General features: G+C 47.3%; 7 protein-coding genes across 7 annotated transcripts; 5 read left to right on the top strand and 2 right to left on the bottom strand.

Moving 5' to 3' along the window:
* Positions 1-818: 818 nt before the first annotated feature.
* Positions 819-1,835, top strand: FOXG_14659 (uncharacterized protein; the record flags this gene model as incomplete). The annotated part of the gene is made up of 2 exons (XM_018394715.1): positions 819-1,310; positions 1,380-1,835. The coding sequence occupies 2 exons, from the start codon at positions 819-821 to the stop codon at positions 1,833-1,835; spliced, it is 948 nt and encodes a 315-aa protein (XP_018254258.1).
* A 999-nt stretch (positions 1,836-2,834) lies between these two features.
* On the top strand, positions 2,835-3,867 carry FOXG_14658 (uncharacterized protein). Its single transcript, XM_018394714.1, has 2 exons — positions 2,835-3,160; positions 3,214-3,867. Exons 1-2 carry the CDS (start codon positions 2,988-2,990, stop codon positions 3,392-3,394), a joined length of 354 nt encoding a protein of 117 aa, XP_018254257.1. The 5' UTR covers positions 2,835-2,987; the 3' UTR covers positions 3,395-3,867.
* Positions 3,868-4,357: 490 nt separating this feature from the next.
* On the top strand, positions 4,358-5,166 carry FOXG_14657 (uncharacterized protein). Its single transcript, XM_018394713.1, has 2 exons — positions 4,358-4,535; positions 4,585-5,166. Exons 1-2 carry the CDS (start codon positions 4,424-4,426, stop codon positions 4,893-4,895), a joined length of 423 nt encoding a protein of 140 aa, XP_018254256.1. The 5' UTR covers positions 4,358-4,423; the 3' UTR covers positions 4,896-5,166.
* An 897-nt stretch (positions 5,167-6,063) lies between these two features.
* Positions 6,064-7,708, top strand: FOXG_14656 (alcohol dehydrogenase (NADP+)). Its single transcript, XM_018394712.1, has 7 exons — positions 6,064-6,220; positions 6,271-6,692; positions 6,757-6,821; positions 6,875-7,003; positions 7,055-7,170; positions 7,231-7,394; positions 7,450-7,708. The coding sequence occupies exons 1-7, from the start codon at positions 6,174-6,176 to the stop codon at positions 7,521-7,523; spliced, it is 1,017 nt and encodes a 338-aa protein (XP_018254255.1). The 5' UTR covers positions 6,064-6,173; the 3' UTR covers positions 7,524-7,708.
* FOXG_21600 (uncharacterized protein) lies at positions 7,549-9,754 on the bottom strand (the record flags this gene model as incomplete). Its single annotated transcript, XM_018401943.1, has 3 exons — positions 7,549-8,786; positions 8,836-9,491; positions 9,541-9,754. The coding sequence occupies 3 exons, from the start codon at positions 9,752-9,754 to the stop codon at positions 7,968-7,970; spliced, it is 1,689 nt and encodes a 562-aa protein (XP_018254254.1). The 3' UTR covers positions 7,549-7,967.
* A 315-nt stretch (positions 9,755-10,069) lies between these two features.
* On the bottom strand, positions 10,070-12,251 carry FOXG_14655 (serine/threonine kinase 16). The gene is made up of 6 exons (XM_018394711.1): positions 11,860-12,251; positions 11,600-11,807; positions 11,529-11,545; positions 11,373-11,475; positions 10,422-11,326; positions 10,070-10,370 (listed from the first exon to the last, which is right to left on the bottom strand). The coding sequence occupies exons 1-6, from the start codon at positions 12,039-12,041 to the stop codon at positions 10,196-10,198; spliced, it is 1,590 nt and encodes a 529-aa protein (XP_018254253.1). The 5' UTR covers positions 12,042-12,251; the 3' UTR covers positions 10,070-10,195.
* Positions 12,252-12,468: 217 nt separating this feature from the next.
* FOXG_21599 (uncharacterized protein) lies at positions 12,469-13,392 on the top strand. Its single transcript, XM_018401942.1, has one exon. It carries the CDS (start codon positions 12,640-12,642, stop codon positions 13,270-13,272), a length of 633 nt encoding a protein of 210 aa, XP_018254252.1. The 5' UTR covers positions 12,469-12,639; the 3' UTR covers positions 13,273-13,392.

Below are 13,392 nucleotides of genomic sequence, written 5' to 3'. Positions count from 1 at the left end.
ATACCATAAATACCATGGAATATACTTACGGACCGCTTGAACCCAACAGCATCCGCCTATTAAGGCTTCAGCCTGGGGAATGGAACGCCCCAATTTGCTGTGAACTATATCACACATCATTGGAGCAACCAGATCCATATGAAGCTCTGACTTATTGCTGGGGTAGCGCAGATAACCGCCCCGTAATCAGCCTCAACACATGTCCTCACTTGGTCACAAAGAACCTTGAAGCCGCGCTTCGTCACTTACGTTCAAAAAACGAACCCCGAACGTTATGGGCTGATGCACTCTGCATAAACCAGCAGTCATTTCAAGACAAAAAGGTTCAGGTCCAAATGATGGATGAGATATACCGTCGTTCTCAGAATGTCATTAGCTGGCTGGGTGAATCAAGTCATGACAGCGATGAAGCTATGAGAACGATGGGAGTTTTGGGGAGATGGATGAAAGACAATGAGTCGGAAATATTTGATGGTCCGAATGAGGATGAAGAACACCTCACTGTGAGTCAATACTTCGAGGCCAAAGGCTTTCCAATGTCTAGTCAGAATTGATCGGCGCTCTTAAGTCTTCTTGAACGCCCTTACTGGACACGTGTCTGGATCATCCAAGAGCTTGCAGTTAAAGGTTTCCTCTTCCGAAGTACCGGGGACATTATATGCGGCACATCCTCTATAAGAAGAATCGAGTTCGATGTCGCATGCAGTGCGATTCTCCTCACTGTACAAGGAAACTCAGCCCGTGGTACGGGTTCCGGTTTCGATGTTGATGAACCACTTCGGTCCATTCTTTCGAGAGGGTGGCCCCCAGGTCTCGCAATGATTCAGACAATTTCTTCATGCAATGGACCCGAGAAACCTACTCTGACCACATTGATAGAGGTCTCGAGACGATTCGAGGCGTCAAATTGCCGGGATAAGATATTCGCCTTGCTAGGTTTGGTATGCGAGCAGGACCGCCGCTTGGAACCTGATTATGAGCAACCCGTTCCAACGTTATTGATGAATGTCGTCGAGTTTCTTGTTAGGTCTTGGGGCAACCTGCATATTTTGCTTGGAAATCGCTTTGAAGTGAACCCCGACGGTCCTAGCTGGACGCCTGATCTTGGAAGTCGGCTGAGGGGGGACACAACATTAAGAGTATTTAACAAGACGTTCAAAGCAGATAATGGCCAAGAACCGACTGTCGAAATCGACAGAGTTTTGAGAACTCTAAGCTGCAAAGGCGTTTTACTCGGAGCTACGAGACGAGTTATTGGTCCTCATGTACAGGGCCAAAAACTGGCGGATGGAGCTGACTTCGATCAGGAGGTCACTAGTGGTTTTTGAAATCGTCAATTCTTCACTGAGATTATTGAATTCTGTCGCTCTCTCTCGCAGACGGACAAAAGCCTACTCTGCAGGACTCTTGTCATGGAGCATGACTCGACTACACCCGGCGAAGATCCCTCATACCCGGCCCCAGGAGAGTTTGTTGACATTATGCAAGCTCTATTCGAGCAGAAGCCAGTTCCCGCTAGCCTTATATATGAAGGGAGCCATATTGAAAGATTTATAGAATACACCTCTCTCTTTACAAAGTCAGTGGAGAACGCAAGCTCTAATCGTTGCTTTTTTGTTACTGGAAGTGGGAGCATGGGAATGGGACCATTCTCCATGAAGCCTGATGATATAATTGTGGTGCTTTTTGGAAGTCCCTTTTGTCTCGTCTTACGGTCGGTTCAGGGAACAGATTGGTATAACCTTATTGGTGATGCATATGTTCATGGTGCGATGGACGGCGAATTTGTAAAAGGTACAAAGCCAGATGACTATCGAACCTTTACACTTGTTTAATAGAACAATGTCGTCAATGTTGGTACAGGCTTCAACCTTGAATCTTGTCCTTAGCAAGAAATTAACCCATGCATATTAGACTCAACTTATTTAAGGGAAATATTCCGCGATAAACAGCAGTACAAGACTGACGCGTACTCGACTGTTCAGCAAAGGGTTTTGGCATTCACGAATGTGACTCGATAGGGATCAGCGTACCGTGGGTCCTTATGATTCAGGCATAACTGACAGCTTGCAGATCACTCTGTCTACGACAATGGAATTCAATTATGCTACGGCAGTTGATGTCTCACATGCTGCCGAAGTAAGGGCACTAGTTCTTCCTTGGTGTCTCAGAATTGAAATGCCGCGCCGGGCTTTGATCTTTCCTTGAAATATTTATTCAGAGTTTTCTCATCTGAACACTATTCCGGTTGACGCCCGCATTCTGATGATTGATTCTGCATGCTTGGAAGAAGAACTAAAGCTTCAGAAATGGCTTACAGTTTCTGATGTCGTGATAAACTGTGAATAGTAATACAAACCCAAATCAAGATGATTAAACTATCTCTCACTCGCATAGCCGAATGGAGGATATAGATCATTGCATTAGATAATCCCAGTTAAAAGACTCGGCGCTGAGGCCCCAGCATGACTAGAAATACTGTTGTTCCTGTGCAACTAACGGTGTTGTCTCTGTTCAGTCAGAAGGTTATGACATAGAAAGCCGCGCGAAGTCTCAGAATATGAATGATAATCAGCCAAGTCACCAAGTTGGACGATCACATACCAGAACATCAAGTTTTAAACCCAGCGCGATGAGCCAAGTTTAATTGCCAGGACATGACAAATTCACAAGTGCATACCCTCAAACTTCCATGAATACCGACAAGGTCGTGACATGTATCAGGACCTCTCATGCGTTGTCGTTTCTCATTCCATAGGTGATGAACCCGGGAGGAGTTGAATCGCCTTCTTTAGAGACTCACGTAAGACATCATTGTCGAGAATGACGAATGATAGACGCACTGCCTTATGAAGCAGTTCCAAAGGTCTGTGAAAACTATAAATCTGCTGCCTCTTCCTCCCTCATTACTCTATCATAAGCACTCACAACCAACATTTTTCCAACACAACCACTTTTAATCTTACAAATACTACCAAACCATCATCATGAAGGCCTCCATTATCCTTGTCTTCCCTGCCCTTGCTCTCGGAGCTGCTACGCCTAAGCTTCCGGTTCCTTCTGTCGATCCTGCCTGTCTTCAGAGTATCACTAGCATCTCTGACTGCATTAGCAATCTCAAGCCCACCAGTGCTGTTGCTCTTACCGACGTTGCAACCTGGTAAGTCTGATACTCTATGGTTATGGCATATACCATCAACTAATAGGACATAGTCTCTCTGAGCTTGTGGCTGGGATCCAAAAGTGTATCCCTGGTGTCCCTGGCGGCTTGCCTTCTGGTCTCCCTGGAGGTCTGCCAACTGGCCTCCCCACTGGCCTGCCGGTTCCTCTGCCTACTCCTCTCCCCGGTGGTCTTCCTGGAGGTGGTATTCCTGGAGTCCCTGGGCTTCCCTGAGTCCCCTCCAGCATACCAACACCCCCTCAGACTTTTTTTCACCTGGAGGGCGGACTGACTACATCCATCAAGGGGATATGTTGGCATGCCTTGATAAAGGTGTCTGACATTTATCGGAACGTTACTGTTGAAGATTGGAGGTGCGGATAAGAATCAACCTTTTGTGTATACCGTTCTATAATATTAAACTCATTGCCTTGACTATGCGCCGTAAGACTTTTGCAATACATTTGCAGCATTGATCACGGAAGCGATGGAGAACTTTGGTGACGACGTTTGCGTAATGTACCCTGGTTGGCAACAAAAGTCGCCTAAGATGTTAGACACTATTGGCTGAATACAACGGATATAGATAATCTAGAGATCCGAAGAAGAAAGAGACCGGGTCAAGAAACAAAGCTAAATCCTCATTCTAGGCATATCACAAATATACATAGAATATCTCCGAGGTTCCAATCTAACATAATCATCCAAGCAGTGTATCCATCAGGATCTACCAAGGCAAGTTGTATCTCCATCTCAGATGGAAATCCGACCTAAACTGGCTCTGATTGACTCAAAATAACGTTTAAGACCCTCCGCCACTACTCGAACTTCCTGATGTACCGGCGACGGTAGAGCTGTCACAGATAATCGACCTTGCACTCGAAGAGAGCCTAGCTGTCTATATTTTGACCTCGGGGTGGAAGGCACTACAGATCTTCTAAATGATTTCTCTTGTTTCACTTTGCCATACAGGATCACCTATTACGAGAGCTGCCTCTTTTGACAAGACAGTATTACTTACCCTGAAGCACCTGGGCTAAATACTTAGCATCTCTAAGGTTTATGCAAGCCTGATTAGATTTTTATACCAGCTTAGGTATAGTTAGTCTATCAACGTTACCCGCTTAACCGCATTTGTCATCCTTTACCTCGGTAGTGTGTTCCATTATGTAATTGACTGAGGTCTTTTCCTTATTTCACGATTTCTACCTCCTCTCACAGCTCAGCAGCATAAACAACTCGACAAACCAAGTTATTACAGTTATGTCTCACCTTACCTACACGTCCTATGAAGGTTATGGCGAGCGCGCCAAGAAGGACCTTTGGTATAGCCAAGCCGTCCGTGTCGGAGACATCATTGAATGTTCTGGGCAAGGTATGGGTTCCTCCTAGAAATGGAAGAATGGCTGCTGAGGTGCTATCAGGTGGCTGGGACCGAGAGACAGAGAAAATCGACCCGAATGTTGTGATTCAAATAGAGAAAGCATTTGACAATGTCGAATGTGCTCTGAAGGCAGCAGGTAGTCGCGGTTGGGAGGATGTTTTCTTTTTAAGGTCACACCACCTGCCCTGCAACAACGAGGCAATTGAAACAATGGTTCGCTGCCTCAAGAAGTACTGCCCGAATCATCAGCCGACCTGGACAGCCTTGGGGGTCCCTCGCCTGGCTCTTGACGACATGCGAGTAGAGATCGAAGTGCGCGCGCATGTCCCTAAAGACCGAGAAGAGAAGTAAATGTGATGGTTGAGTATACTCCATAGACAGATCTTAAAATTGAGTACAGTATCACCCAGTGTTCAAATCGCCAAACGCTGATTTGTAAAATCTCACCATCGAAGTCATTTCTGGGTATCTTAGTCTCCAGACTTACTGTCGTTGGGCGTATGTGCAGAGGGCTATAAGATGTATGATTGATACTCATTTCAGGAAGCGACTTAACGAGAGCTTCTATTCTTGGCTGGTAGAAGGGTTCGTAACTTGGGTCGATGAAGAAATAAAAGTCTATTCTTTTCATTACTAATATATCTTGTTTTTGCGACCTTTGCTAGGCATTTCTTTGTTCTTAATTTGTTATCGTTATCGTCATGTCTCGGGCTAATCAGATTGATCTAGTCCTAAAACGATCTAATCGGGGATTGCAACCAATTACAAGTGCGTCATTATAGAGATGCTGAAAATTTGAGACTGAGGAAAAGTAGACTGATTGGGCCAGCTGCTTGAGGCATAATTTGGAAACTTGGTATGAAATAACTGATATCGAGGTCGCATCTCATAATACAAGGCGGCGGCACAAGGACTGATAAGTAGGAAGCCCATGAGCTTCTTGTTTCTGCTCTGGGACGTCGGTGAACACTGCTTCAAACATTGAAGTCATGCAAAACGCCATTCGTGGCTGGTTCAGCTTCAACAGGGCCAGCGTCTATCAAGTAAAGTAGGCAGCTACGCGCGACAAGCCGCTTCTGTTGGTTACTGGATTGCCAAGGCGCTTTGCTATTTGGCCTTGGGCACTATGAATCTTGGATACTTGGCTGAAATCGATTACTAAAGTCATCGGCCGTTGGTGGCTGCTGAACCACCAATGACAGGACTCTTGATACCACCAGGGAAAATATAGAGATGGTCTAGGTCCAGCCTGTTACTTCTGCCTTGGCGGGTATCTAATTGGACCGGTTGACACTTTCAAACTTTGGGTCTGCGAACATGAATGAGGCGGATATTGCGTTGAGTTCCACTGCGGGGAGCTTGCTCGTGATCTTGCTTTGCCCCAATCTTAGTCGAGCAGCGTCGCCAATCTCCATCATTCCAGAGCTAGTAGGCGGCCATAAAGAGTCAAGATTGGAGCGCTTCGAGTAGTGCGCTCTAGCGTCCTTTCGCAGATCCATCAGTCATACATACCTAGATAGCGGGGTTGAGCTGGTGTAAATATTCCTGTCTCCTCAAACATAAATACTTTCCCGACTTTCTTTTCTCATTCTTTCATCTCAGATACCCTTCAAAACACTCAATTTCACCATGTCTCAAGGCAAGACTTTCACTCTCAACACTGGTGCCAAGATCCCGTAAGTGAACCCGCAAAGCGAGTGGAGAAGAATGAGCTAATTGTTTCCAGTCTCCTGGGATACGGCACATGGCAAGCCTCCCCCGGTGAGGTCGGTCAGGGTGTCTACGAGGCCCTCAAGGTTGGCTACAGACACTTGGATCTGGCCAAGGTCTACGGAAACCAGCCTGAAATCGCCGAGGCCTTGAAGAAGTCCTTTGCTGAGATCCCTGGCCTGAAGCGAGAGGATGTCTTCATTACCTCTAAGCTCTGGAACTCGCAGCACGACCCCAAGCAGGTCGAGGCTGCTCTGGATGACTGTCTGCAAGAGCTCGGTCTTGAGTACCTTGACCTCTACCTCATCCACTTCCCCGTCTCTTTCAAGAACTCGGGAGCTCCCATTGGTCAGGATCTGTTCCCTCTCACCGGAGGAAATCAGCCCGATGGTGACGTCGTCATCGATGACAGCATCTCCATCGTCGACACATGGAAGGGTAAGTTTAGATTATATGATATACTTAGGCTATTGATGCACGCGGCTAACCTCTCCATGTACAGCCGTGACCGAGCTGCCCAAGTCCAAGGCCCGCGCCGTTGGTGTTTCCAACCACACCAAGGAGCACGTAAGTAATTTCCCTTCTGTTATACCGAAACAAGCAAGTAACACGACTTGAAGCTCGAGGCAATCATCAAAGGCACTGGAGTTGTCCCTGCTGCCAACCAGATTGAGCGCCACCCTCTCCTGATCCAGAAGGATCTCATTGACTACTGCAAGGAAAAGAACATCCACGTTACCGCATACTCTGTAAGTTATTGCAGGTGAATTTCGAGATTTCGACGCTAATTGATGTCTCAGGCTTTCGGTAACAACATGGTCAACGCTCCCCTTCTCTTCACCTACCCCGAGATCAAGGCCGTCGCCGAGCGATTGACCAAGGAGAAGGGTCAACCCGTCTCACCTACACAAGTCCTGTAAGTCACCATCGGCATGTGACACTGCTTTACATGGCTAACACAGTGTTTGCCCAACAGGCTCGCCTGGGCTCAGGTTGGTGGCCACAGTGTCATCCCCAAGTCTGTTACACCTAAGCGTATTGCCGAGAACTTCCAGGAGATCGACTTGTCTGAGGACGATATCCGCGAGATTGAGCAGGTTGGCAAGGAGCAGCGCCGGTACAACGTTCCTTATGTCGCTAGTAAGTCTAATCTTGATTACCCTCAACAAGTTCAGTGCTGACCATCTCTCAATAGACAAGCCTCGGTGGGATGTCAACATCTTCGGCCATGAGGATGAGAAGCCTGCCACCCACCAGGTCATCATTTAAACAAAAATAAAAGTAGATATAGAAGCGCTCGACTTGTTTTCTCGTCTTATGAAGAAGTGTGTATCGGGCATGCGTACTTGGGACTCAAACCAGTGATTTATGAAGGTTCACATAAAATGATAGCTAGATGTCAATTCGAAACGCAATAGCCAGATTTGCAGTTTCGCTGTTACATTACGTCCAAGCTCTCCCAGTCTGTCACTAGATTATCCGCAGACTTGATGATGTTGCTTTCGCGCTTCAAGTGATGACGACCGCCTCTGAAAAAAGGTTGTTATACTCTTCAATGCCCTTATATCGATGAATAACCGAAAGTCCACTCAATACGCCTTCGACTCTATCAAGGGTATTCTTCTCTCCAAGAGACGGCGCGCAACAGCGAAGCATATGGCTATTTGCTGCGTGCCCGATCTGACATCATATCTTCTGAATTTTCATCACCTACTACAATCTCGACTTCCAAATTATATCTAGATCACGGCAATACCTCAGGGCATAGGTCATTCTTGTAACCTCCCACGACCTCTCAAGATCTTCCTTCACCACCAGCCTATCTTCAGGTGCAGAAAGAAATACTCCCAAGGTATACGCTGGCCAATTACCCGCATATGATCTGGCCCATTCTCGGCTGCCTTGGTGGCTGTTGAGAATTCGTAAGAACAGTTTTATCTGCCACTTGTCCCTGGACACTACCGATGGCATAGTTCCTCTGCTTCCATACTCAGTAATCTGTTCAAGCAGGAGAGAGGCAACTATCGCATATAAGTATGTTTCGTCCCTGGTTGTTGAGCTGGGTATCTTTTTAACTGTATCAGTGGAGCTGTGAATAGATTCAGAGTCCGGATCGCAGAGTTGTGCTTCCCAGCCTTGTACCTCATGCTTTATCCGGCTGAGGACTGCAGGATCCAGACTAACACCTGAACGGTAGCATTCCCGTAAGATTATGGTGGTACGAAAGAAAGACAACGGTACCCCTAAGATAGGGCTTTCAACATTCCAAGGCGCTCCTGACAAGAGTGTGGACCTGTCGAGAAGTTTCTCAACACTATCCCAGAAATCTGGGTTGAACACAAAGTCACATTGACTGCTTTCTGACCATAGGCCTGTTGAGAGTAGGAACTGCTGGTAGATGACACTTTCGAGGGCGAGTCTGTCGAACAGTCGTTGAATGCCGACCGGCTTGTTAAGCAATCTCAAAGTGACTATACGAGTCGCAGCATTGACGTGCTGTGCAACATCACTATGCGTGCCCCATCCCAGGCACTTTTGATGTCAGTGATTGACTTTGTATCATTATCGCTGGAGGACATACCCCGTGGAGATAAAGCAGCATCACAGACATGAGAAGCGCGTCGTGGTTCTCATATTGAGAAACTTTCCCAAGCAAAAGCTGAAGTTCTTTCACCCCTTCAGCGTAATAGGATAAAGCAATAGGATGCATCTCCCACACGGAGTCGGTGAGAAATATGTGTGATGCAGCGCAAGCAAGGACTGAGTAGTACAAACTCTTGTGAGTCACCATGAGCTGCTTAATTTCAGTAAGCCAGCCGTCGTGGAATCCGCGGTAGCAGTCCGGTAGTAGTAGGAGGGAAAAGTATTTATCAGAGAAGTGGTCGGAGACGCGGAGCTCTAGGTGGTTAGAGAGCACGCGGTGCACTGTGGCGGCTTGCGATAAGAGGTCCAATGGACAAACAGAATCCGTCTCATAAGTAGTTGATGAACTGTAGGAAGAGAGGGCACTTTGTACGGCGTGATTGCTGCTGCCGGGTATCAAGGAATTCCGAACGTCATCTTCGGGTTGTTGTAGCTTTTCTTTCAAACTCCGATCTTGGTGCCGTGAATTGCAATGGTGGGAGTAACGACGATCGAGTAAATCGCTTGGTGACGGCCATATACATCTTCGCCCAGAAGATCGGCACAAGTCGCAGATTGGGGACTTTTCGTCGCATTTCTTGCGTCTTTGTCTACCTGGTTGAGAAATGTTAGCAACACGATGGACCGTATACTGTCGGCTTACATGTAAAGCAGCCAGTCTTTGTGCGTAACTTCTTCCGCGCAATACCGTTGTTGATTTTATCGGTCATCGTCGCATCTTTGGTCGGGAGACCTTGGCTGAGAAATCGAGGGCGGGGACGTTTATCAAGTTTAGAAAGGGGTTTATTGGAGTCGGTAGTAGGCAAGGGAGCTTCAAGCGCTATTTGAATCCAACGTTGGCGTGTGACCAGGGACATCTTGTCCTAAACAGGTTACTTGGTTCCTGGCGCATGCGTCAGCGTTATCTGGGGCTGATCATCTCCAACATAACTGGACGATAGCTTCTTGGTGGAGTTCTTGAGATGCGGGGTTAACATGGGTGGTTATCCTGCCAAACGCTTGGCATAACGATAGCCGATATCAAGATCCCATTCGCCCAATCAGTTCCTTGTTGCATATCTTGATGGACTGGATGCTGTTATCAGGACAACTATGAGATTTATCAGCGTAGGGTGGAAGGAACTGGCAACAGAATAGTGGACATGGGGACTTGTGGAATCACGCATCTGAGGAGCTAGAGCATATTTTTGGTCCTACATCAATTAAGATTTACATCTCATGTTCTTCCATTTGCAAGCTACCCGCAATTGTCATACTCGATTACACTCCAGTCGGCAAATAATGTTGCCATCTAACAATCAGTGGCTTGTTTGACCATCCTCAGCCAGCTGATAATATTTCTCAGCACTACGAGTTCTGAACATCTTGCCATAAACCATCATGATGATAAACGCAGAGGAGGCTGCCATTCCGACAAAGGCTGCTGAAATAAAGCAGTTTTGGTACCCAAGATGAGTTATCCAAGGGGTGATGCTACTCAAGCTGTTAGCAGTTATTGACAAGATACGTCGGAATAAGACTTACCCGTAGCTAATTGCAAAAGACATGGTGTTGCGAATGAGAATAACAGTAACGATCGCATCGCCACTGATGCCATGATAACTATCGATGAGATAGTTGACGCTGAGAGTGACGCCTACAGCGCTGGTGAAGGCGAGACATCCCATCGCAAACACAAGTCCAAACCAATGGACTCCATGTTGGGCTCCGACGCCCCAGAGAATCAGTGCAGAAGGTACCATGACGACACAGAGAACAAAGGGCCAAAGGCGGCTTTCGGCTTCCATGATGCCACCATTGCGGCGGGCAAGCTTGATGGTCAGAATATCACTGAGTCTGCCAGAGACCACGGCTCCAATGACGACACCAACGCAACAAGCAAGATAGCTCAGGCCCACCATCGATGGACTGAAGTTGTAGGGCTCTCCTGAAAGAATTAATGAGGCAGTGGCGTTGAGGACATTGAACCAGATGAGATATGAACCGTAGGAGAAACCGGCATAGAAGATAACAGGCCACGTCAGATACTTCAATGATCGCCATGATCGTGTGAGCATGCCTTGTCCCGGTGACGGCTGCCAAAGCGACATCTTCTGGATAAAGGTCTTCGGGGTATTGTAAACCTCGCCATTCTCCGCAGCTGGCGTGTCTGCAGCTACGGAATCACTCTTTTCATTCTTGATCTCACCCTGGGAGAAAGAAGCCTCAGGAGTGAGCTCAGAAACGGGTTCCCGGGTATAATTTGTCTCTTCCATAAACAGGAAGAGGAAGACAAATACAGCCGCCAAGAAGATGGCTGGCCAGTAAAATACCCACTGCCAGCCTTGGTGATCGGCGATGAAGCCACAGACAACTGGGGCAAAGTAATTGCTGCCAGCAAGGGCAAATGAATAGATTCCCATGTATGTACCGCGCTCATGGGTGAAGTACTAAGCGCGTCAGCAGAGGCTTTGATCAGTAGTTTTGGGCACTTACGATATCGGTCACTGAGATCTCAGGAAGCGCTTCAATGGGAGAAATGAAGAAGCCCTGGATAATGCACTTTGCAAGCCACTCGCCATTGCTTTTTACATATGCACTAAGAGCCCGTTAGCCAAAGGATAGATATCAGGTTCAAGATCAGAGACCAACCTCCAAATACTGGTGCCCTAAGCAATGAGGTGTCAGAAATATGTACAAGGATTACAGCGCGGGTCACTTACTATTGCACCAAGGACAGAGATCAGATACGTCAAGCGTTTGCCATAGCGCAAAGAGAAAGGCTGCCAGAAAAGAAGACTCCAACCAAGAAAAAGGAACATGTAGCCCGTTCCTTCATTGAGAGTTGCGATGGAAACGCCAGATTGAGCGGAGAGGGGTACGAGGACTGAATAGACGGTAGATACTGCGAAGCCTGCGAACCAGGTGTATCTACATATTGTTAGTTGTGTTATGACACGATGAAGTACACGTCATGGCGTACAGGTTCTGACAAATCAGTGAGAGTAACTTGCGACGGGGAGTCCAGTTCAACGGATCATTGGGGTCTTTGGATGGAGTCGGGTTCAGGACAATGTCGGCAGATGAACTGGCATGGCGAGCATGCATGTCATGGTCCAGATCCACAAGGTGGACAGTACCAGGGATACTAATAGATTCGGTCATTGTTGGGCTGGCGGGGTAGGCTGAAACTGAAAGAAAAGCGGATTGGTAAAGGTCTGATGGATGCAGGCGGACCAGATCGATAGAAACGCGTTGAGGCCTGCCAATATATACCCATGACTTGACTATCTACCCAGCAAAGATGATATGGCTGATATGATGAAGCTGTGAATACCGATAGCTAGGCAGTTTATCTTCGTTTCCGAGATTCGCTTCCCCGCTAAAAGCTAATCAGGAGGGGGGCGGATAAGCTAGTGATGCATCCATGCAACATGATGGCGCAAATACACATGAATGGTCAGTCTTATCATCAAGGTGGGACGCGGGCTTGAGCTAAGTTAGGCTGTTGACTCTACCCAATGATGTGTTTTTGCGACAGATCCTCGCGTCGACCTACCCTAAGAGACAAGGAATGCAATTCCGAAACTCAGAATGAAGGTCAAGCGGGCGAGAGGAACAAGGTGATCGCCCCGGTGTAATCGTAAGTAGTATTAATACTTGAATTCATCTTTCAATCTATCTGATCTGTCAGTATCTTTACATTTGAAGTTCACCATCCTTGAATACCTCAATTGTTATCCGACATCTTCTTTAATCCATCATGAACATTATTTCACCTGCCCCTCTTTCGCTTTCTCAGCCACAAGCCAGGATCAAAGATACCTCCATTGTTCAAGTGAGAGCCACCGACGATCCAGAGCAAGGCAATTCATTCACTGTTCAGCCAAAGCCTGTTCCTCGCGGAACACCTGCCTTTGAAGCCAAACGGGCTGCTCTTATCGACACCATCAAGGCCAAAGTACCTTTGGAGTACTACCTCCCTGCCGAGTTAATCGTCAATCCCCCTCTAGACGTTTCCAATATCCCTGCTTCCTGCGGCATCCTCACTGAAGATGAGGTTCGCATCACAGAAGACTACGATGCTGTTGGTTTACTACAAGCACTCGCCAGCCGTCAATTTTCGGCTGTTGAAGTCGCCACTGCTTTTGCCAAACGTTCTATCATCGCACATCAACTCACCTGTTGCCTAACGCAGTGGCTCATGGATGAAGCCATTGTCCAAGCAAGAGGACTCGATGAGTACATGGCCAAGCACGGGAAACCCATTGGTCCTCTGCATGGACTGCCAATCAGCATCAAAGAACACATGGCCATAGCTGGAACGCTGTCTTCTCAAGGTTGCCTGGCAAGCTTGAGAGAGGATACAACGGACAGTGACATGGTTGCAATTTGAGAAGTCTCGGCGCTGTGTTCTATTGCAAGGACCACCCAGGCCGCAAACGATTATGCACCTGGAAACTGATTCACTTTGGGGTCGTAACCTCAACCCTTCCAACTTCACCTCCTCGGCAGG

This window comes from Fusarium oxysporum, chromosome 12, assembly GCF_000149955.1.
Source record: "Fusarium oxysporum f. sp. lycopersici 4287 chromosome 12, whole genome shotgun sequence".
NCBI lineage: Eukaryota > Fungi > Ascomycota > Sordariomycetes > Hypocreales > Nectriaceae > Fusarium > Fusarium oxysporum.
The sequence above is the reverse complement of the archived record's forward strand: the minus strand, read 5'-3'. Positions and strand labels throughout refer to the sequence as shown.